General features: G+C 58.6%; 1 protein-coding gene across 1 annotated transcript; it reads right to left on the bottom strand.

Moving 5' to 3' along the window:
• On the bottom strand, positions 1-17,128 carry LOC119106859 (Golgi apparatus protein 1). Its single transcript, XM_037230199.1, has 21 exons — positions 17,062-17,128; positions 14,791-15,112; positions 14,253-14,294; positions 13,272-13,437; positions 12,460-12,590; positions 11,783-11,860; positions 11,118-11,285; positions 10,791-10,989; positions 10,408-10,497; positions 9,677-9,819; positions 8,905-9,026; positions 8,340-8,463; positions 7,823-7,969; positions 7,239-7,408; positions 6,643-6,760; positions 5,599-5,795; positions 5,294-5,384; positions 3,271-3,393; positions 2,560-2,751; positions 1,527-2,159; positions 1-1,030 (listed from the first exon to the last, which is right to left on the bottom strand). The coding sequence occupies exons 2-21, from the start codon at positions 15,046-15,048 to the stop codon at positions 863-865; spliced, it is 3,360 nt and encodes a 1,119-aa protein (XP_037086094.1). The 5' UTR covers positions 15,049-15,112; positions 17,062-17,128; the 3' UTR covers positions 1-862.
• Positions 17,129-21,517: the final 4,389 nt, after the last annotated feature.

The following is a 21,517-nucleotide window of genomic DNA, read 5'->3' on the forward strand; positions in this document are numbered from 1 at the left end:
AGAACAACCGGCGCATACCTCAGACCCACATTTCTTTATATGCATCCATACTGCGGATTTGATGTGCCGCGCCCACATGCCCCAAGGTTGAACAGCATTCGTGGACAGCGCAACGGAGCACCACCAGATCACCAAAGGAAAGCCACAAAACACGCGGGTAACGGTCCCGCTGCGAACAGAAGCGAGGCACGAGAAGGAATGCTGCACAGCCGGCGGTGCCTCGCCACCCCACACCGGCGCCGGTGGCGCGAGGCAGACTTTTGCGCGTCAGAACAGCTCGCCACCCGCCCCACCGCTGGCCCGGACAACTCCCAGTGCGGGCACGAGCGCGGGCACGAGCGGCAGCGCCAGCGCGCCGCTGGGCGCAGAACGTCCCAGCATTCCACAGCTGAGGCGCAGCATTCCACAGGTGAGGCGCACCATTCCACAGCTGAGGCGCAGCAGTCCACAGCTGAGGCGCAACAGTCCACAGCTGAGGCGCAGCAGTCCACAGCTGAGGCGCAGCAGTCCACAGCCGAGGCGCAGCAGTCCACAGCCGAGGCGCAGCAGTCCGTCACGCACACACACGCACACCGTCACGATGACCGTCGCTGTCCCGCCGCCCGGGCCACACCGGCGGCGGCCATCGCCAGCGTGACGGCGCCATCTTGTCGGCGCCGTCGCTCTGATGAGCCTCGCAGCGTGCCCACACGCTGATGCCAGCACGTGCTTGACAGCCCACACCGCGCGATTTGGCCCGTCGCTGCCAGCCCGTCCCAAGTGATGCGTCGTTGGATATGCGAATCCGCGTGCCGAGCACAGCCTCTCGCCGTCCGCCCGGCTGATGGTCGATGTTTCTGTGCAGCGCCGAGTGGCCGCGCTCCTACTTGATCTTGTGGATGTATTTGGCCCTCTTGGTGACGCGGCCGCAGCATAGGCCGCCGAAGAACATGACGACCAGGATGCCGAACACGAGCAGCACAAAGAAGTCGCGGCTGGGCGAGTCGCGCACGGACGCGATCAGCTCGGGCACCGTCTCCACCGGCCGCACCTGGTGGACAGGGTGCGCCACACAGTCAGGACTGGTCCACCAGTGGTCCGCCGAGTGACCGAGCCTCAACGACTCCGACGTCCCAAGGGCGCACAGAGAAACACGAGGGATTATGGCAAATATCAGGGCAGAACCACAGCTAAACGGCACCAAAAGGCGAGCAGCCCTGTGGAGTGGTGGGAGGCACCCACGGAGTCAGACGGGTGAGGCAGCCCTCAGACGCCCGCGAGAACACATGGACTGGGGACAGTTAGCTGACCACGGCAGTTACTGGCGTCGATGACGACAGCTGATCAGCCCATCACGTCTGCGATGATGACGATCTGGACTTTAGGGCGCGTCAACGCCCTGGTCCTACGGCGCCCACACGCGCTCACACACACACACATAGACATCCGCGATTCAAACCAACTCACCCGCTTCACCCTCATCCCGCCACTCCCGTCCCCCGCCACCCCGCCACTACCCCCGTCCAGCAATCGCGAGGACGGCTCACCTTCAAAGCAGCGGCCACCATCTTCAGCCGCATGTTGAGCACGTCCGCGCAGCGCTGTGTCGGGTCGTGCACCTCCGTTAAGCACGTCAGCTGCGCGCCGTGGCCGGGCGGCACATGCGCGCAGTGCCGCTGCAGGTCGAGCCCGCACGCCACGCTCAGCTGCGGGTCCGTGTGCACGTCCACGTTCACGTCCTCGACGATGCGCGCCACGCGCCTGGCGCAGGCGTCGCTGAGCGCCGAGCCAGCCGCCAGCTTCTCCCGCAGGCACTCGCCGACGCGCTCTGGCGGCAGGCCGGTGCACTGCTGCGCGATCTCGGCGGCGCAGTCGCGCAGCAGCAGCGGGTCCTGGCGCACGTCGCGCGCTGCCTCGCGCAGCACCAGGTCCACCTGACGGCTGCAGGCGTCACCCAGCATGCCGCGCCGCAGCGCGCCGGCCAGGCAGGCGGTGACCTGGCCCTGCAGTGAGCTGTCCGGCGTCTGGCGCTCCAGAAACGGCGCGCAGTGGGCGCGCGCCTCGGCCTGGCAGGCGCGCCGCAGTGCCGGGTGCAGCCGGTAGTCCCGCTTCTGCTCGGCCAGCCGGCGAGACACGACCTTCTCGCAGGTCGGGTCGAACGACGGCTCGTCCAGCTGGGCCTGCGGGCGGGACGGCAGCCGTAAGGCGCCGCCGCCCAGGCACCGGACCAGAGAACCAGACCGGACCGCACCAACTGCTACGACCGCGGTCAGAGCACGCGCGTCGAGTTCCCGACAGACGAATCAGCTTATCAAGCGGGTCGCTCAACAGCTGCCCTCCTTCCTCGGCCACACCAAAAAACGGCACGGATCGGCCGTACCGGCAGCGACGCCAGAAATGCTTTCACGATCCCAATGCCGAAAATGACCTAATCCTGGCAACAAGACGCTCACACCAGAAACACGAGCAAGTCGCTGATGTCCACAGCCCACCATTTCTGACAAGAAACGCGTCCGTCTGGCGTCGCGCTGGAGCCTGTCAGGTGAGACCTGGCCGAGGCTGGCCGCGCCGACCGCCTACCTTCAAACAGCCGAGCAGTTCGGCCCCCGAGCTCTCAGGGGCGCGGCAGTACTTGAGGATCATGCCCTTGCAGGCGTTGAAGAGGAAGTAGTCGGCCTGGGGCAGGATGAGGCTCTGCTGCTGGCGGCGGAACAGCAGGTGGCTGCAGGCGGGCAGCAGCTCGTCCACGTGCTCGCGCAGACACTCCAACACCTGCGGAAGCGGTGGCGTTACGGTCGTGCCGCCACCCATGGCGCCGCGGCAACGACGCGCGCCTGGCACACAGCGTACAGACACTACGAAACCGGCCCGGGCACTGACACAATGGTTTGATAAGCAGACAACATACCATTAACATACCACAATGATTTAATTTCCGTAAAATTGGCCCAATCTGAAAGAACAAGTCTTTTCAGATTCTCGATTATTCTCAAGTTCACGTCCTGAATCAATCAATTTTCGGAAAGCAGAAAAAGTGCGGGGCAGGTTAATGGCCATGTTCTACTCAGTGCTCACCATGCCGCCAACTATCCTATAGTCCTGAACCAGTCCACTTACAACATGTAAGTTTTGAGCATTTACTTAAAAATAAGGTCTAATTGTGACAGCCCCCATGCCCAAGCGTGCACGCAGTAGCAGCTTTTGACGCTGTCGACACAACAGAACCAACTGTGGTAAGCGTAACACAGCGCATCGAGCGGCGCCAGCCGGGCCCCCGTCGCCGACACTGACCCGTCCCGAGCCCTTGTTCTCCGACTCGTGGCGACAGTGAGTGTGGATGTCCTTGCCGCAATCCTTATTGAGGCGCGGGTCGAGCGCCTCGTTCTCCTCCCGCTGCAGCAGCTGCGACTCCACCTGTCGGGAGGGCGCGTCAGTGAAGCACGCGGCGCCGCGGAGCCGCGCGCTCGCCGCTCACATCCGGGCGAGAAGACCGCCCACCCGGCGACCGTGCCGTCACCCAGCGGCCGCCACACATCACCGGCACCCGACGCCGGGCTCCCCGCGTGACAGGCGACGGCACTGACCATTCGGCTATCGCCCTCTGGATCGCCAGGTCACGTGACCATTCGGCTGTCGCCCTCTGGATCACCAGGTCACGTGACCATTCGCTATCGCCTGGATCACCAGGTCACGTGACCATTCGGTTATCGCCCTCTGGACCCAGGTCACGTGACATTCGGCTATCGCCCTCTGGATCACCAGGTCACGTGACCATTCGGCTATCGCCCTCTGGATCACCAGGTCACGTGACCATTCGGCTATCGCCCTCTGGATCGCCAGGTCACGTGACCATTCGGCTGTCGCCCTCTGGATCACCAGGTCACGTGACCATTCGGCTGTCGCCCTCTGGATCACCAGGTCACGTGACCATTCGGTTATCGCCCTCTGGATCGCCAGGTCACGTGACCATTCGGCTATCGCCCTCTGGATCACCAGGTCACGTGACCATTCGGTTATCGCCCTCTGGACCGTCAGGTCACGTGACCATTCGGCTGTCGCCCTCTGGATCACCAGGTCACGTGACCATTCGGTTATCGCCCTCTGGACCGTCAGGTCACGTGACCATTCGGCTGTCGCCCTCTGGATCGTCAGGTCACGTGACCATTCGGTTATCGCCCTCTGGATCGTCAGGTCACGTGACCATTCGGCTATCGCCCTCTGGATCACCAGGTCACGTGGACCATTCGGCTATCGCCCTCTGGTCACCAGGTCACGTGACCATTCGGCTATCGCCCCTGGCTCGTCAGGTCACGTGACCATTCGGCTATCGCCCCTATGGATCGCCAGGTCACGTGACCATTCGGCTATCGCCCCTGGACCGTCAGGTCAGTGACCATTCGGCTGTCATCTGGCAGGTCACGTGACCATTCGGTTATCGCCCTCTGGACCGTCAGGTCACGTGACCATTCGGCTATCGTTCCCTGGCTCGTCAGGTCACGTGACCATACGGCTATCGTCCCCTGGATCGCCAGGTCACGTGACCATTCGGCTATCGTCCCCTGGATCGCCAGGTCACGTGACCATTCGGCTATCGTCCCCTGGATCGCCAGGTCACGTGACCATTCGGTTATCGTCCCCTGGATCGCCAGGTCACGTGACCATTCGGCTATCGTCCCCTGGGTCGCCAGGTCACGTGACCATTCGGTTATCGCCCCCTGGGTCGCCAGGTCACGTGACTATTCGGTTATCGCCCTCTGGACCGTCAGGTCACGTGACCATTCGGCTATCGTTCCCTGGCTCGTCAGGTCACGTGACCATTCGGCTATCGCCCTCTGGATCACCAGGTCACGTGACCATTCGGCTATCGTCCCCTGGATCGCCAGGTCACGTGACCATTCGGTTATCGTCCCCTGGATCGCCAGGTCACGTGACCATTCGGCTATCGTCCCCTGGGTCGCCAGGTCACGTGACCATTCGGTTATCGCCCCCTGGGTCGCCAGGTCACGTGACTATTCGGTTATCGCCCTCTGGACCGTCAGGTCACGTGACCATTCGGCTATCGTTCCCTGGCTCGTCAGGTCACGTGACCATTCGGCTATCGCCCTCTGGATCACCAGGTCACGTGACCATTCGGCTATCGTCCCCTGGATCGCCAGGTCACGTGACCATTCCGTTATCGCCCCCTGGGTCGCCAGGTCACGTGACCACTCGGTTATCGCCCCCTGGGTCGCCAGGTCCGGTTACACCACACACAGAGACCGCGTCACGGCGCCCGGACCGGCAGTCGCGGCAGCTGACTGAGCAGCGGACCGACCTGCAGGCGGCAGGGCTTGGAGACGCGCTGCCTGCGGCCGTCCAGCGTGTCGTTCAGCATGGCGGCGCTCAGGCAGGCCATCACGTCCGCCCTGCCGGCGAAGCAACGCTCCACGTCACCGCACAGCAGTCGCTGCTCCTCACGCCCATGCCGTGACCAGCCGCTGCAGCGTGCATTGAAGGAGGTGCATTGGTTTGCCACACGTGCGCAGGGCGTTATTTATATGCTGCAGAACGGTGATACGGTGAGTACTCATATGAGTAATCGCCATTCCGATAGATGCAGAGCGACCGCAAGTGGCTCACTTCCTCTCCATGTTCTTGCAGAGCTGCAGGATGTCGCTCTGACACCCTTGCTTAAACTTGTAGCTGAATGTGTAGTCGGCCAGGCTGATGATCTGGAAGTGGCTGATGGCGGCGCGACACTTGGCGGCGTGTTTCAGATCCGGGTCATCCTTGTGCTCGATCAGACACTCCATCACGCCGCCTTTCTCCATCAGGTGCTGTGGGTACGGCACCCCGTCACACACCGCCTCCCCTCTCCATCAGATGCTGCGGGGTACCGCACTCCGTCACACACCGCCTCCCCTCCCATCAGGTGCTGTGGGGTACGGCACTCCGTCACACACCGCCTCCCCTCTCCATCAGGTGCTGTGGGTACGGCACTCCGTCACACACCGCCTCCCCTCTCCATCAGGTGCTGTGGGTACGGCACTCCGTCACACACCGCCTCCCCTCTCCATCAGGTGCTGTGGGTACGGCACTCCGTCACACACCGCCTCCCCTCCCATCAGGTGCTGTGGGGTACGGCACTCCGTCACACACCGCCTCCCTCTCCATCAGGTGCTGTGGGTACGGCACTCCGTCACACACCGCCTCCCCTCCCATCAGGTGCTGTGGGGTACCGCACTCCGTCACACACCGCCTCCCCTCTCCATCAGGTGCTGCGGGGTACCGCACTCCGTCACACACCGCCTCCCCTCTCCATCAGGTGCTGCGGGGTACCGCACTCCGTCTCACACCGCCTCCCCTCTCCATCAGGTGCTGCGGGGTACCGCACTCCGTCACACACCGCCGCCCCCCCCCCTCCCCCTCCCCATCACGTGCTGCGGGGTACGGTACTCCGTCTCACACCGCCTCCCCTCCCCATCAGGTGCTGCGGGTACGGTACTACGTCACACAGCGCCACCGCCGGCGCCCGTCGTGGCGCAGCGAGCCCGGCCAACACCCCTGCTCGCCGCAGCCCGCCCGTCCGCGGCCAGCCCGCGCCCGTCGCGGCGCAGCGGCCCGCCGACAACCCCTACTCGCCGCAGCCCGCCCGTCGGCGGCCAGCCCGGCGCCCAGTCTCACCATACAGTTCTGCTTGATGCTGTTCTTGCAGACCCTGGCCACCACCGGGTTGAGTTCAACGTAGCGCGCCTCGTCCTGCGTCAGCGACTGGATCACCGCCTGGCACTTGGGCTTCAGCCTGCCGGCGGAGGTGACGTCACGTCAGGGCGGCGCGGCTGTCACGGCGTTGAGCGACGACGGCGTGGGTCGCGCATCTCGCCAGCGGCATCTGGCCACAGCTGTGACAGGAGAAGGATGGATGGGACGCCAATTCCACACACACGCACACGCGCACGCGCACACGCACACGCACACGCACGTATAATATATATATATATATATATATATATAATAAAGGTATAGTATACACATATAGTATACACACATTATATATATATATATATATATATATATATATATATAATAAAGGTATAGTATACACAGTAATACTACGCCCTAAATGGAACAGAGGAGACTTATTAGGCTTAGACCGGCAGCCGTAACTTCCTCCCACCCACGAGCACCAGACAGCATGAACTAGGCCAGGCCACATCCCACTGCTCGGCCGTCTGCCGCGCGGGCGGCGCTCCGGGCCGGCCGTGACGTCCCGCCCTCACTCTCGGTAGTTGTCCTGCAGACAGACGATCTCGTGGCCGCGCTGCGTGCGCTCCGAGCACAGCTTGGCCAGGTCCTGCATGCAGACCTCCTCGATCTCCGGCCGCAGGTCCACCTCGTCGGCGCGCACCTTCATCACCCGGCGCACGGCCGAGCGACAGCCGTCCGACATCTGGCGCCGGGGATGGCCAGTCATCAGGCGGGGGCGGATGGCCAGTCATCAGGATGGCCAGTCACCACCGGGCGACAGACCGCTCGGCAGGCACACAGTCGCAGGGGAGTAACACTGCACTCGTGGCTGGGCTGTGCGGCGCACTCCCCGTTTTATTATTTGGCGGCGCGGTCTTACGCAGATTACAGCGTGGGATACCGAAACTCGGTCCTGGCCTCCAGCCCATGACATCGCCTTCGATCGTCGTGCAACGGAAATGAATGGTCTCATGAGAGCCATCCGGTAATTTAATCGGACCTCGAATGTCACGTGAAAATCCTTAGGGTTGTGCTGTGCTGTTACCATGAGACACTATGGCTATCACACGCTTTTTCAGAACCGTGACTGGCGAACCAGAACACCCCGCCCACCCACCTTGTCCGCAGCCGTCTCATTGTAGTTGTGGTAGGCGTTGCGGTAGAGACACGGCAGCACCATGGGGTCATTACTGACGCCCGTCTCGCCATGCTCCCACCACTGGTCGGAGGCGTGGCAGAGGCGCTGGGCGTCCTTCAGGCACATCTGTCCAAAGCGGCACCGAGACCGAGATAAAACATTCGTTGGAGGAGGAAAGCGGGAGCGAGAGAGGGAGGGGTTGGGGTTGGGGTGAGCGGTGGGACGGGGCGGTGGTACGGGGCGGTGTGTCGTGGCTGACCGCACGGAGGTGTAGGCGGAGGGGGGAGGGGGGGGGGCAAGGCTGGCTGACTGTTCGACATCGACCAAGCCGGCGGCTGTCTGGCACCACCGGTATGACAGCCATGAGGGAGAGAGGGGGAAGAATGGGCTGACGCGGAACAGACGAGATGAACAAACGCGACCACTTTGAAGAGCATACCCACGGTCCGGCTTTCATCACCGCCCCAGGGCCGCCACGCCCCCAACACGCACGCACCTTGTACAGCTGCGGGTCGAGCTTGAAGTCTCGGGAGACGAAGTATTGGATCTGCAGCAGCACGTGCTCGCACTCGTCGGTCATGGCGTCCGAGTCGAGCGTCTCGGCCAGGCAGCTCAGCACCCTGCGGCGCCGGACCACGCTCAGCGTCGCTCGCCAGCCGAGCCCGGTCAACGGCCACACACAGCCCAGGCGGCTCGCGGCAAACTGCATGTTCTTCGGTGATGCGTATCATACGAAGTTCTGCACCTCATACCAGGTGCAGCACATAGACCAGTTCTCGTCAGGCGGCTCCAAATCAGCGCTTGCCTACGTGCCGTCCTGAACATTCACAACGGTCAGTCGAACGCAAGATCCCGCGTGACGCGCGCGTTAGGGGCGTGGTTCCCCACCAGTTGGATGGCTCCACAAACCTCAAGGAAAAAATGGGTCAAGGCCGAGAAGAAACCCGCCTATTGGCGTATTGTGGGAGGCGTTTTGCGTCATTTTTCACTGATCACCCAAACCAATTTGGCGAAACTACGCCCCTGACGCGCGTCATAGCCTCAGCAGCCGGTGCACTGACGCGCCGTCGCCACCGCGGGCGTCCGAGCAGGCCTCCCTGACGACAGGAGCGCAGGCCTGCTGCAGCACCGGGTCCACCTTCCAATCCTGACCCACGTCAGCCATGCGGAGCAGGTCCTCCACCTGGGGCAGAGCGGCGCCCGGGCTGTGACGGCGGGCGGCGCAGCACGGACGCCCAGCAGGTCAGCAAAGCGAGAACACCGACAACAGCGAGGCTCCTTAACAACTACTGCTCCCATACCAAGCCCGGTTGCTGACGACCACGTACGACGGAAGAGAGGACACACGTTTGCCTCGGGAGGACATCCATCTGTCTCGGGGGAGGAACACGTCTGTCTCAAGAGGCGGACACACATCTGTCTCGGGAGGAAGGAACACGTCTGTCTCAAGAGGCGGACACACATCTGTCTCGGGAGGAAGGAACACGTCTGTCTCAAGAGGCGGACACACATCTGTCTCAGGAGGAAGGAGCACGTCTGTCTCGGGAGGAGGAACACGCCTGTCTCGGAAGGAGGACGCAAGTCTGTCTCGGGAGGCGGACACACGTCTGTCTCGGAAGGAGGACACAAGTCTGTCTCGGGAGGCGGACACACGTCTGTCTCGGAAGGAAGACACACATCTGTCTCGAGAGGCGGACACACGTCTGTCTCGGAAGGAAGACACACATCTGTCTCGAGAAGCGGACACAAGTCTGTCTCGGGAGGCGGACACACGTCTGTCTCGAGAGGCGGACACGCGTCTGTCTCCGGCGCCAACCCGGCTGCGGCACGCACCTGACGCAAGCACTGGTTCGAGATGCGCTCCTCCTCGGCCACCTTGGCCGGGTTAGCGCGCATCATCAGACAGTGGATGACCTGGCCGCCGCGCAGCTGCGCCTCCGTGGCGCACAGCCGGTCAATGTCCTCGGCGCAGGACACTGCGGTCACGACAGGCGCGGCCGGCGAGCGTCAGAGCCGCGCCGCACCGCGCGACGCGTGCCGAGCCGGTGCTGAGTGTGGCAGCGCCATCGTGGGCGCTGCCGTACACTTCTCCTACTGAGCACGGCATAACGCTGATGGCAAGTGTCGGCCCGTACCGAAGCTAACGTAACACAGCACGCGGGGAGCGAGGCGGCCCTACTCAGAGCGAGCGCTGCCCTGGACCGAGCCACTAGGTCGTCCTGAACTGTGCTGGCATGTCGTTCTGAACCTCCGCGGGCACGCCGTCCGGAAACGCTGCTCTTTCAAACAGACTGGGCAGTACGCCATGAGTTACTTCATGAGTCCCCTATCAACATGCATGTGGTTACTTCCTGGCAAATGGCAGAAAGTCACCTCTCTTTAGGGCATTGACGAACAACAAAAGGTGAAAACATCTGACAAAACACGCACGGATGGGGACCCCATCATCCTGTATCTAGCGATTCACCTCATTGCATGCATGCATTGTCGGCCTGATGGGAGAGAGTATCTGTGTGTTGTCGGACCCCGCCCGCCGCTACGCGCACCGGGCGCCGCTCACTCACTGATCAGCTCCGGTGACAGGGTGTAGTCCTCCATCAGCGCGCGGCGGTGATCCACCATCTCCTGGACGCACTCGCCGCTCACCTGCTTGCCTGGCGGTCAGCGCAGACGGTCGGACGGTCAGCGTCACGGCCGCCGGCTGCGCCAGGCACGCTCTACCAGGCCAGAGACGACGGGGCGCGGAAGGGGAGGGGTGGCGCCAACATGGCGTCACCGTCCACGCTCCCCTCCGCGCCACATCTGCCACCGCCTCAGCATGTACACAGGATAGACAAGCGTATGGCCTTTCGGACCTCCGGGCCGTGCATGCAGCATGGGTCACCTGGCGTGCGCCCTGCTCCGGACCGAACCATCGCAGGCAGGCGGACGGCGTCGCGCCACCCACCCTGCTTCTGGTAGTTGTCGAGGCAGAGCAGGACGAAGCCGAGCTTGACGGAGTGGGCCGCCTCCGAGTCGCCGGGCAGTCCGCCCGCCTGCCGACACCCGCTGTCCGCCAGCTCGGTCTTGCACGCTTTACGCAGCCGCTTCGACACTTTGTAGTCGACCGACGTCATCTTCTGGCGACGCGTCAGCTGCTTGCGGCACTGGCGGCGGAGAGGGTGTGGGGTCAACGGGCTGAAGAGCTCACACCTCCGCGGCTCCCGTACACGGCCCCACAGCGCGCGCGCGCGCGCGTACCGATCAGCCCCGCAGCTCCGGCCGCTCGACTCACCTTCTTGCTCATCTCCTTCTCCATCTTGTGGTGCAGCAGGCACTGGTAGACCTTGCCATTGCCGGACAGGGTGCTGGCGCAGAAGCGCTCGCGGTCCTCGCGGCAGGCGAAGTAGAGCGGTCGGTCCATGTGGTAGTCCTCGGCCTGCAGTTCGGCCACGCGCAACACCTGCCCGGCACAAGCACACGCTGACGCGCGAGATCCCGGCGGCACGGCACCAAACGGGCACGTGTTTGGCACCCGCGTGTCCGTGAACGGCCCGCTCTTGCTAAGCCCTGTCCCAGTACGGGCGGCGTCTGCTGAGAACATTTAGCTGCAAACCAGTTTATCATTTCCCAAAATCGGAGACAACGAAATGCTGACGCAGAAGACGTCTGGTAAACAGCTGTGAGTACGTACGCAGCACATCTGGCAGCGCAAGATAAGGCAATGGCCAGCCACGTCTGATAACGTGACAGTGACCTGGCAAACAGCTGTGAGTACGTAGGCAGCACATCTGGCAGCGCAAGATAAGGCAATGGCCAGCCACGTCTGATAACGTGACAGTGACTTGCGTCTGGAGATCGGCGCTGACCCAAACCAGGCAGCGAGAGGCACGGGAGCCACACGACTCGACTTCCAACGACTGACGAGAGAAAACGCCACCAGCGCCGAGCGAACCGAACCTGCAGCTTGCAGGAGTCCGATAGCTTCTCCATGTGGCTGGAGACGCACTCGATCGTCTTGCCTTGGCTGTGCGCCTTCTGAGGACAAAGGACGGCGATCAGTGAGCTGTATGGCAATCCTCGGTCACCAGGGTGGTAGGGATGCTTACATTGGTCATGCTGTCGCGCCCCGTCTCAGTGTTCCCTACCCGTTGCCCCTTCCCTCACTCAGGATCCGACGGTCAGCTTCGGGCCCGGGGTTGGACCCGGCAGGTCACATGTCACCGTTCGGGGTCGGAGCGAACCGGATCGGCAGTCACCGACACGCGCAGGAGCAAGCGCCCCGAGCAGCCCCAAGTCTGGCAGCATGACGTTATATTCATGCTGCCCGACTAGCCGAGTTTTGCACAGCTGCCGGCGTGGACTCCCTGCGCGGGCAGCCGTCACCGAGCCGGCACGACCGGCTGACACACCAGCAGCCGCGGCGTCCCCGAACCACGTTCCCACAGTCATGTTCCGCACGTTCAGCTGGGGGGCTGCTTGAGTGAATCGCATACCCGACGCGCTGACGGACAACGCGCGTCCATGAAAAGACGACAACACTTAGGTCAATCCGCCGCTCAGCTGGAGCACTCGGAGCGCACGGTCCTCCGACGGACGGACGCCGCCGCCGGCTCCGCGGTCCGACCCGCCGTTACCTCATCACTGTCCTCCAATCGGCCGCATTGAAAACGGTCAATGTCGGGCCCGCAGTCTTCGGCGAACTTGTAGATCATCCGGTAGTCGGTAAAGATCATGACGGCCAGGTTCTCCAAGAAGTCGGCGCAGCCTGTCAGTGCGAGAGGACACGACACTCACCGAGGTGACCTCGGGCCGTAGGCGCCGCCATGGCTGCCTGCTGCAGGCAAGCCAAATTTGAATCCTCCAATGACAACGTTTCCACAAAGGACCACGGCGGGAGGTCCCGAAATGATGGCCCACTGCCTGCACGTTGGACCATTCGTCTAGAGAATTATGATGTCCTGCAAGTCAATGAGTACCTTCACGAGATTGAATCTTGTGTCACGTTGTTCTCATCGCGTCACTGACTGCTGCGAAACAGGCCGCGAAAGGGCAAATTAGGCAGAGAGCACAGAGAGCGCAGCCGCAGGCGTGTAGATGTCTCCCAACAATTTGTCAGCAAACGCCTTTGAACGAGCTCCGTTCAAATCAGCCACTGCCGTCGGATCACGGTCCGTGTGGACCCACTGTTCAGATTATGCCTACTCGCCGCCCACCCGGCCAGTGATCATAATCTGAACAGTGGGTCTGCAAGGGACGGTTGGAAGCTTGTGAAACCTGGGTCAACTGGAGACGCCGGAGCACGGGGTAAAACCATGCAGGGCAAGAAAAACGCCAACGAAAAAACTTTCCGAGTGTCCGTGGGCGCGTTCTCAGACGACAGGCCACCGTTGTATGCTGGAAGGGACCCGGCAACACCGACCATCGTCGGCCGGCGGCCAGCTCTCACCATCATCCTCGACGTTATCCATCTGCTCCACCACACAGGAGATGAAGTGGCCCGGCCGCTGGTCCGTCTCCTCGCAGCCCGCAAACTTCTGACCCGGACAGAGTGTGTTGAGCGCGCGCACGATGCTGGCGCTGCGGGTCAGGTTGTGGCGCAGCTGCCAGAGTACCTACCGGCCGGCCCGCGAGACTGTCCGGTGGCGAATTACGCAGGGGGGGGAGGGGGCGGCGGGTCGGTGACTGAACTGCGAGGCCGTCACGGCAGCGTGGATGCACCCTGCGCCGACTGGACGCCGCGCTCACGAAGACGAATCGAGCGTTGCACACAAAAATGATGACAATGTCAAATTAACTTCTCGGTGTTGTCTTGTAAGCGGTCGCCGAGACAATCAGAACCCAAACCAGGCGGCCACAGAGTCGATGGAGAATGTGATCAGACCACACTTGTGTTGAAGACGCCGCATACTAATAGGCAGTACCACGCAAACACATGGTCACTGGAATTGGCGAGCGGGTGACCGAATCGAAACGGCACCCTGCTTTGTGGGACACTCATGGTAATTGTAACAAAACAATGTCATTTTCAAACAATTTAAAGACGTTACAGCTTCGGTGCAGGAATCTCGGGATATTACCAGTGGAGACCAAATAGCTCCACACCCTTGGGACAAACAGGGTGGATATGGAGATTCAAAGCGTTCAAAGGAAAGTTGCTAAGCCAATTCTGCTATACAGGTCTTTCATGTCATTATGATTAAGAAAATGTGCTACCGGCGAAATAATTGGCTTGGATTTACAGTGCAGTGCTATTAATTCACTTCTCTGATGCTTAATGTCAAACGCCCTTGCCATAATGGATGGGACACTGTCATACCATTGAATAAAGCTCACATTTCACACTTAAGCAAACTAGCATGCTGCATTAAGTATACCAGTTATCGTTCCCGACATTGCCAAAGCAGGGGCGCGTCTAGCGCATGCTTACGTGGTGGCACTGTGGAGATACCCCAGCATCTTCTTCCTCCTCCTGGGACAAGAGGAAACGATTATCAGCGAACATTAGCTTATCAGCATTTGTCACAGCCTCTGACATAGACTGATATGGCTCCGACCTTTGTCCTCTTTCAGCCTCAATACACCAAACATCGCACCACACACATTCCTCGGACATCAGAGTCAGTGAGTGCCCGTAGCAGCGGTGTCCGCTCGCACATCATTTTAGCAGCTGACAGAAAATGTGAAGGACCAGTGCTTGCACAACTCTGAATGCCCTAATCAGCTTTGCAAGAGCTAGGTGCATCAGTGCATTGTCATATCGTTTCACGTCGGTGTTGCGATGAGTCACGCCGCCCGCCGCCTGCATTGGTCGGCAACGCCCCGCTCACGGCGCCGCAAAGGTGACAACCCCTTTTGGAGTTCCCCGCTCTGCTCAATTACTGCCCCGCCCGGCTCCGGGGCTTAAGTCCGCAGTCCTGACGCGCCGCGTGCCCCCCAGCAGCGGCGCGGACCACAGCGCCACGCACCTGCTGGTCGAGCAGGCAGCTCATGATGTCCAGGTTGGGCGTGTTGTCGTTGAGCGCGATGCTATTATCGCCGGCGCACAGCCGGTGAATGTCCTGCACACACAGCGGGTGCGTCACCAGCTTGACGCTCAGGAAGTCGACCTCGGCATCCTGGCTGGCCTTGGCGCCAGTCGCTGGGTGCGGCGCCTCCTCCAGAGCCCCGGCCAGCGCCAGCGCCAGCAGCAAGGCCAGCGTTCGCAGCAGCGAGGTGGCCCACATCGCTGGAGTCTCCTCGGCACGTGGTGGAACGTCCGTCAGTGGGGAGTGATGCAGTCAGACCCAGCTGAAAGAGTCCAGCACAAGTTTTGAGACACTGATGCAGATAGTAGGGGTCCGCTTGATGGGGAGACAGGAATGCATGGCCCTCATGGTTTCAATGATTATGCCTGCAGCATTTATGTAAAACATTTTGATTATGTATTTTCAGATTTTGAAACAAATATTAGCTGCATAAACTTTTTTCTGTCAGTATTTGCAAAGTCACATATCCTTCCTTTCATAGAATTCTTATTTCAGGTCACCACTACCTTTCAGGTTTGCACATGGCTCATTCCTTGGTATTACCAGCCAAACACATGGTGTGAAAGCAGATAACTACCTGAATATGTCATTAAAATGGTAACACTGCATGCACATGCTTCACTCACAATGAATTATTGTTACTTAGGAGCAATTCATCTAAAATACATAGGTACCTGAAGTACACACCCAGTAATGAATCCAACCATGTAATGTATGGCAGGTTATATTTTATGCAAATTATAATGGCTGTGGTTTGTTAGTTCATTAAGTATGCACTAACATCCTGATAACCTAAAACCAGCAATATGTGGTAATGACAATATTCATACTCCTCATCCTGTTAAAATGAGATGATGCACTATTCAGCATCATTGATCATAGCCAAATGAATGACTTCTGTGATCACACCATTCTTGGCAAGGGAAAACAGGACAACATGAGAACATGGATGTGTAGCCAAAAAGGGCAACAGCAGACCAATGGGCATCTTGACAAAAAAATATGCTGCTGGTAATGCAGTTGGGTGTGCTCGCTTCTGAAGTCATCCCTGATGCAAACCACACTTCAACTTTTGATGATGCTTTTTGATTTGATCCACAAGCTGATTGCATTCCCTCTCAATAAGCACAGCCAATCATTTTAGGTGTGTGTGTGTGTACATGTGTAGAGGGGAGGGGGTTGGGGATCTTGGTAAGTATTTTCTCCTAGGTGGAAGGTGGAATATCAGTAAGCTTTTAGAGCTCTGCATCCTCCCCCAATGTTTTTACATCATATTCAGGAACAGAGGGTCATGAAGTTATATAATTTGTATGCAGTATCGAAAACAAATAGCTAAATATCTTGCTATTTCAGGAATTACTGCCCCAGCTCTGAAAGCTGGGCACCAAATAAAATGTACACTGCCTTTCAGAATATATGATATTACAGAGTCTCTAGCCCACATACCAATAGTAATACAAAACAACAAAACTGTGTCATCTTACCATTGGTTGCAATAAATTTAGGCAAAGTCCCAGGAATTCCTGACCTGATGCTAGCAACATTGTTTTGTATTGGAATTTCTCCTCAGTGGAGGTGCTCTTTTTAAACTTGCATCCATATCCTCCTGTTTGTGCATGGCATTGCTGTGACCAAGCCTGGTTAATGAATGTGTGGTATGTGCAAACATCATTCTGTTGTAATTAAAACAAAATAAGTTCAGAAAACAAGGTGTTATGCACTGTGCAGGGCAATACACATGTCATGCAAAACATTGTATGCAATCATCCCTGCAAATTATGCCCAACATTTAACATTTCAATCATGTGAACAATACCCAAACTGCATTCATTGACCGGACAATACCCTAACCGGATCTTCCAAGACCTGTTGTGTTCCGAAGACTGGATTACACCTACCTTCAATTATTATTTTGCAATTTTGGCATTACATGCAGCAAAGTGCAATTTCATGAACACAGACATTAACATGAAACACAACAATACAAGGAGAAAGGCAACGGTAGTGCTAACCCATAAGGCGTTGCAGTATGGTTTACCATATGAGAAACCCGGTTCTCGTCATTTTGAAATCGGCCTTCGAGCTTGTGCGATGACAAAATGTACACCGACGTAGGGCTCTCCTACAGATCTAAATCCAGTGACCCCTTTCGTTTGGCATGACGAATGAACAATAGCGTACCTAAAATAGTCCCTTTGCTTTCTTACTCACCTCCTTCTGCGCCTTCTTCCCTCTTCTCATGCACAGTTGTTTACCACAAGATGCTTACGACGCATTATAAACGATTTCGGCGCAGAAATTAACTACCCAATGTACCCAACTGTATGCAGTACCAGAAGGAGCAGAAACCAATCAATGTACGTGATCGTCAGCACCTACGAATGAAAACGTTGTATTTTAGCTAGCGCTAACCACATTAGCGAGACGTAAATGACGGCATGTACAACACGTCAGCTGTGCCTTTCGTGAAGGCCGGCGGTTCAATCGACCTCGTCAGGTTATTCCCCAAAGGATAGGCCGCACTGAGGTCGTATAAGGGAGTGGGAATGGCATGAGCGCCCGTGTGAGAACAATTCGCCCCGGAGATTGTCAATCGGCCAACACTACCGGGCAAATGCCGAGCCGGGCTCGGCCGTGGACCGGCCCCGCCGACCAAGTGCGTAGTTTCGCAAGATGCGTTGGGGATGGGGTGAGGAGAGGCTGAACAAGTGACAAATTGACTCAACATATCCCCAAAACACAACAGACAGACGGGTTTCCCTCCGACTTTGGCCCACTTTCCTCTCAAAGTTGAGGGGCTGGACCCGGAACCTTAGTTGGAGAGAGGCGAAGGGCTGAAGCCCTGTGGGAAACTACATCCCTACCGCCGCCTCTGTCACAGAGACGCGCCCGTCCTCGGCACAGACCTACGCCTGTCTTCAGGGCCCCTGAGGCCAACGCGCCTGGAAATGGCCCGACCATGCCTGCGGATATTGGCTGAACCCAACCAAGCGATCGCGAACCGGCCCCGGTCCGAGCCCGACCATGCTATGGAGCCGCGCCGTCTCCAGGCTAAGGCCATCATCTCCAGCCATGTCGCGACCCGCGGGGTGCGAGCGGGCGATGTAGCCGTGACAGCTCGTAAGCCGTGCGATAATGCCACCTCCCGTGTAGGACAGGTACGACGGCCGAGACACTGCAGACACCGGGATCGCCAGGGGCGACGTCTCCGCTCGTGAACAGCTGGTGCGACCACCGGACCAGTCTGACAGAACCGGCCGGACCGGTCGACACCACGTCCGACTGTCCTCCGCGCACGGTTGGACGTTCTTAACCATGGTGTTTCTCCTCCACCGTTTGGCTGAAGAAATTGTATCTAGACGTTTGTAGCTTGTGGCGAACCACCAGCAGGATTGGGACGCGTATTTAGCCTGTGTCCCATACCTATCGAGTGGTCGTCCAGAAACCATCAGGGAAGCCCCGCTGCTCTGGATGAGCAGGATGCCTCGCAAGGCCGTTCTCAATGTCATGCTGCAAGGTCCTCTCGAGAGGCACGGCGACACGGCGATGAAAAGAGAAGGAAAACAACGGAAAGCCGAGGCAAGGCGTCCACTGCAGCGCGCGTCCCAGGTTATACAGCTGCGGTTGGCAGCACCTCATCGGAACCAGAAGGTGTGGAACAATGGAAGGCCTTTGACCAGCGATTTGAAGTGGGCGACCAGGTGCACCTCCTCGATGAGCGGGATAGAGAGGGTGAGTAAAAAAGCTGCACTGCCCATGAAAACCCGGTTACCGAGTCACAGCGCGAAAGGACCACGAAACTACGTGATGGAACGCTCTGAGCGCCGAGTTACGCCCGCTCCGGGTGCACGTCGACCACCTGAAGGAGACGCGACCCCGCGCTTGTTTGGCCTGAACAAGAGCCAATGTGTCCCGCGAGGGCTATCGGCCCCGAGCGCAGCACGGAACCTTTTACGTGCCTGGAAACCCTGCTGCATGCGGAGCGAGCCGGTTAGATGTCCCTCGGGTGGGATAGCCGGGACCCTAGGTGGCTGCGGGACAAAGAGAAGCCACAGGACCCAGGCAACGGGCAGGACGCTGCTCTGGAATCACCGTAGAACAGAGCCCCGTCGGCCGTCGCACCCTCGATCCCAAACGCCGCCAGTACAGCGCGGGTGCGCGGACCGGTGGCTCTCCGAGAAACGAGCACAAGTGCGAGCGCGGAGAGGGGACGTGACAACCGAGGGAGACCGCTTGCGGAGGTCGGCCCGTAACAGATCCAGACGGGAGTGGTCAGAGCGGGGAGGAATCCAGAATAAGGACGACGAACGTAAGGCTCGAGCGGAAGGGTACCTCACCTGTCCCCGCATTGTACGTGAAACTGTTACGCCGCGAGAACACTGCATTCGGTCCGCCCGACCCATCCATTGCGATGGTACCCGACAGGCCCACCGCTCTGAGCCAGGCTGATACACGTCACGGTGCTTGCGCTGTGCGGCAGCGAAGTGCTGCTCAGAATCCGTCGGCGACAACGGAAGTCCAGATGTTGAAGCCACAGCCGGCTGGACTGTTCTTCGAGCGAGAGGGCACCTGCTGTTCGCCATCTCGCAAAAGATCCCAGTCCTCAGGACCCAGGCCAGCCAAATACAGCCGGAACGGAATGCGGATCAAAGACAACATAAAACATATAGCGGATGTGTTGAGGGCCAGTCTTAGCAAAACAGCATGAACGGGAGAAGACAGAAACAGCGCGACGGACAGAAACGGCTGGAGCAATTCGTCGTCACGGTGAGCAGTACTTAGATGCAGGAGAAGACGTGGATGAACCGAGAATCGGTGGCCTCACAGGCAAAGGTAAGGCACGTGTCGTGGGAGCTTATCCAAGCGCGCCCGGCCAGGAGCACCCTGCCCTTCGTCGGCAAGGGGCTGAATTTCTTGTACGGCAAGGCGACGAAAGGAGAAAAATAACTGTGGGTTTAGAACATCTCCAGGCTGAAGCCGTGGAGCTACAGCATACACACGAACTGCAAGCCTCTTTGCCAGGGAAGCTGGTGAGAACACAGAGGGCTGACCATAAGAACATCGCTTGTTGTCAAGTATCGCTTGTGTGTGTGTGTGTGTGTCGTCGCTTGTCACCAAACCAATGCAGCCATCGAACTACCAGCGCGGATCGAAGTAAGTTACCGGGTAACAAGATTTAAAGGGAATGTTTCAAAGTTGAAGACATTGAGGCAATAATGTGACTATATTTTTAAGTGAAAATTCTTCCCCTAGACAACGCAGTTAAGGTTTAGTAAATATACTTTACTCAATGTATCGTCTTTGATTACGTCATCGTCACTTGCACAACATTGCTTTGGAGCAGTCTGACGGCCGTTATATCTGGAAATCGTGCTCATGAACGCCAGATATGAACGACTCGACGGTTATATTTTTGTTGGCCTTGATCGCCGCCTGGCCAATGGAATAACATAATTTGAATGGCTTTATTATGACGTCATAGATGCCCGCACATAGTCGCGGGCATGTGGCTCAACAACTAGAGGGGCTTAGGTCTTAAGGGCAGGACTGTGAGTGAACTGCGCCGAATGATCTTCGAGATGGTCATTTCAGTTTAAAACCCCATGCGAATGTGAAACACTCCGTTTGGCGTCCGTCGCGAAATGCACATCGAGTTCGTGCCGTGAGTGCAATCAATCAGTGCAATCAGTGCGCCGCCGTCCGCACATTCCGTCACGAGACAGGTAAACTCGTTCGGGGGATGGTCGCGGTGCGGGACGACCGCTTGTCGGTAAAGATCATCCCGTCGTGAGACCTGGCGAGAGCTCTCCCTCGTGCATTACGCCCTCCCATCAGTGAATCCTGGCATTCCGGGCCCGGCAAGCCCTTGGGAACTCTGTCCAGTACTGACCACTTTTGTGCTCCCATTAGCAGACAGATGAAAGATGCGCGTATAGCGTCCACTTCCATCAAGCCAACTTTGATCGGTTCTTCCTGTCTACCTACATTATCGGTTACATCACGTTCTTTCCCTTCATTCCTGGCTTGCGAGTCGCTCCACGGGAGCTCTGATCGATTTCGAGATTTCTTGCTGTACCGTCCGATAGGAAACTACATATGGAGCTGACCAAGGAGATGAGAGTGCCGGAAGACAGTAGCACTGGCGATATGCAATAAGGTCGTTCCGGTGCGCCTACCAATTCGTTCTTGGCGACGAGAACGACTTGCAGAGATCGTGCACTCGGGGGATTGGCCCGCTTCACACGCATCTCCGGAGAGCCGGCCCAGGTCGCTGGGTGTATTCCTTACCCCAGACGGAGAATTTCGCGCTCTTAAACGGGGAAGGATCCGGCGTGCCATCGTCGGGCTTTCACTTGCACGCGGCCGGAGCCTTCGTGCTACCGCCGGCCTGTGCGACAGTGGGCGACAACCTCTTGGTCCCAGTACACCGCGAGGGGTCCACCGCTAGGAAGAACCCACGATAGACCGCATGCACGCCTACGACGCCTGCTAATTTTAGTCACATGTTAGTGTTTGCGATTGCGTTTGGTGATTAATGCGTTCGCGCAATAACACACTTGTCAGATTAGGTTATCACTTTTATTCCGTCGAACTCAGGCAGAGGCTCGCACAACGCTGGCGGTTGGCCACAGCAGCGAATAACAAAGTTACTATGAAGTGGAAATAC

The sequence above is a fragment of the Pollicipes pollicipes genome, unplaced genomic scaffold, assembly GCF_011947565.3.
Source record: "Pollicipes pollicipes isolate AB1234 unplaced genomic scaffold, Ppol_2.1 Scaffold_6291;HRSCAF=7459_pilon_pilon_pilon, whole genome shotgun sequence".
Taxonomy (NCBI): domain Eukaryota; kingdom Metazoa; phylum Arthropoda; class Thecostraca; order Pollicipedomorpha; family Pollicipedidae; genus Pollicipes; species Pollicipes pollicipes.

Excerpts from the sequence above, each read along its gene's own strand:
- LOC119106859 (XM_037230199.1), bottom strand. The coding sequence starts at position 15,048 with ATGTGGGCCACCTCGCTGCTGCGAACGCTGGCCTTGCTGCTGGCGCTG. Across the intron at positions 10,990-11,117 it reads AGAAGGAGATGAGCAAGAAG|TGCCGCAAGCAGCTGACGCG; the intron begins GTGAGTCGAGCG and ends CTCCGCCGCCAG. Across the intron at positions 6,761-7,238 it reads CTGCAGGACAACTACCGAGA|GCTGAAGCCCAAGTGCCAGG; the intron begins GTGAGGGCGGGA and ends CTCCGCCGGCAG.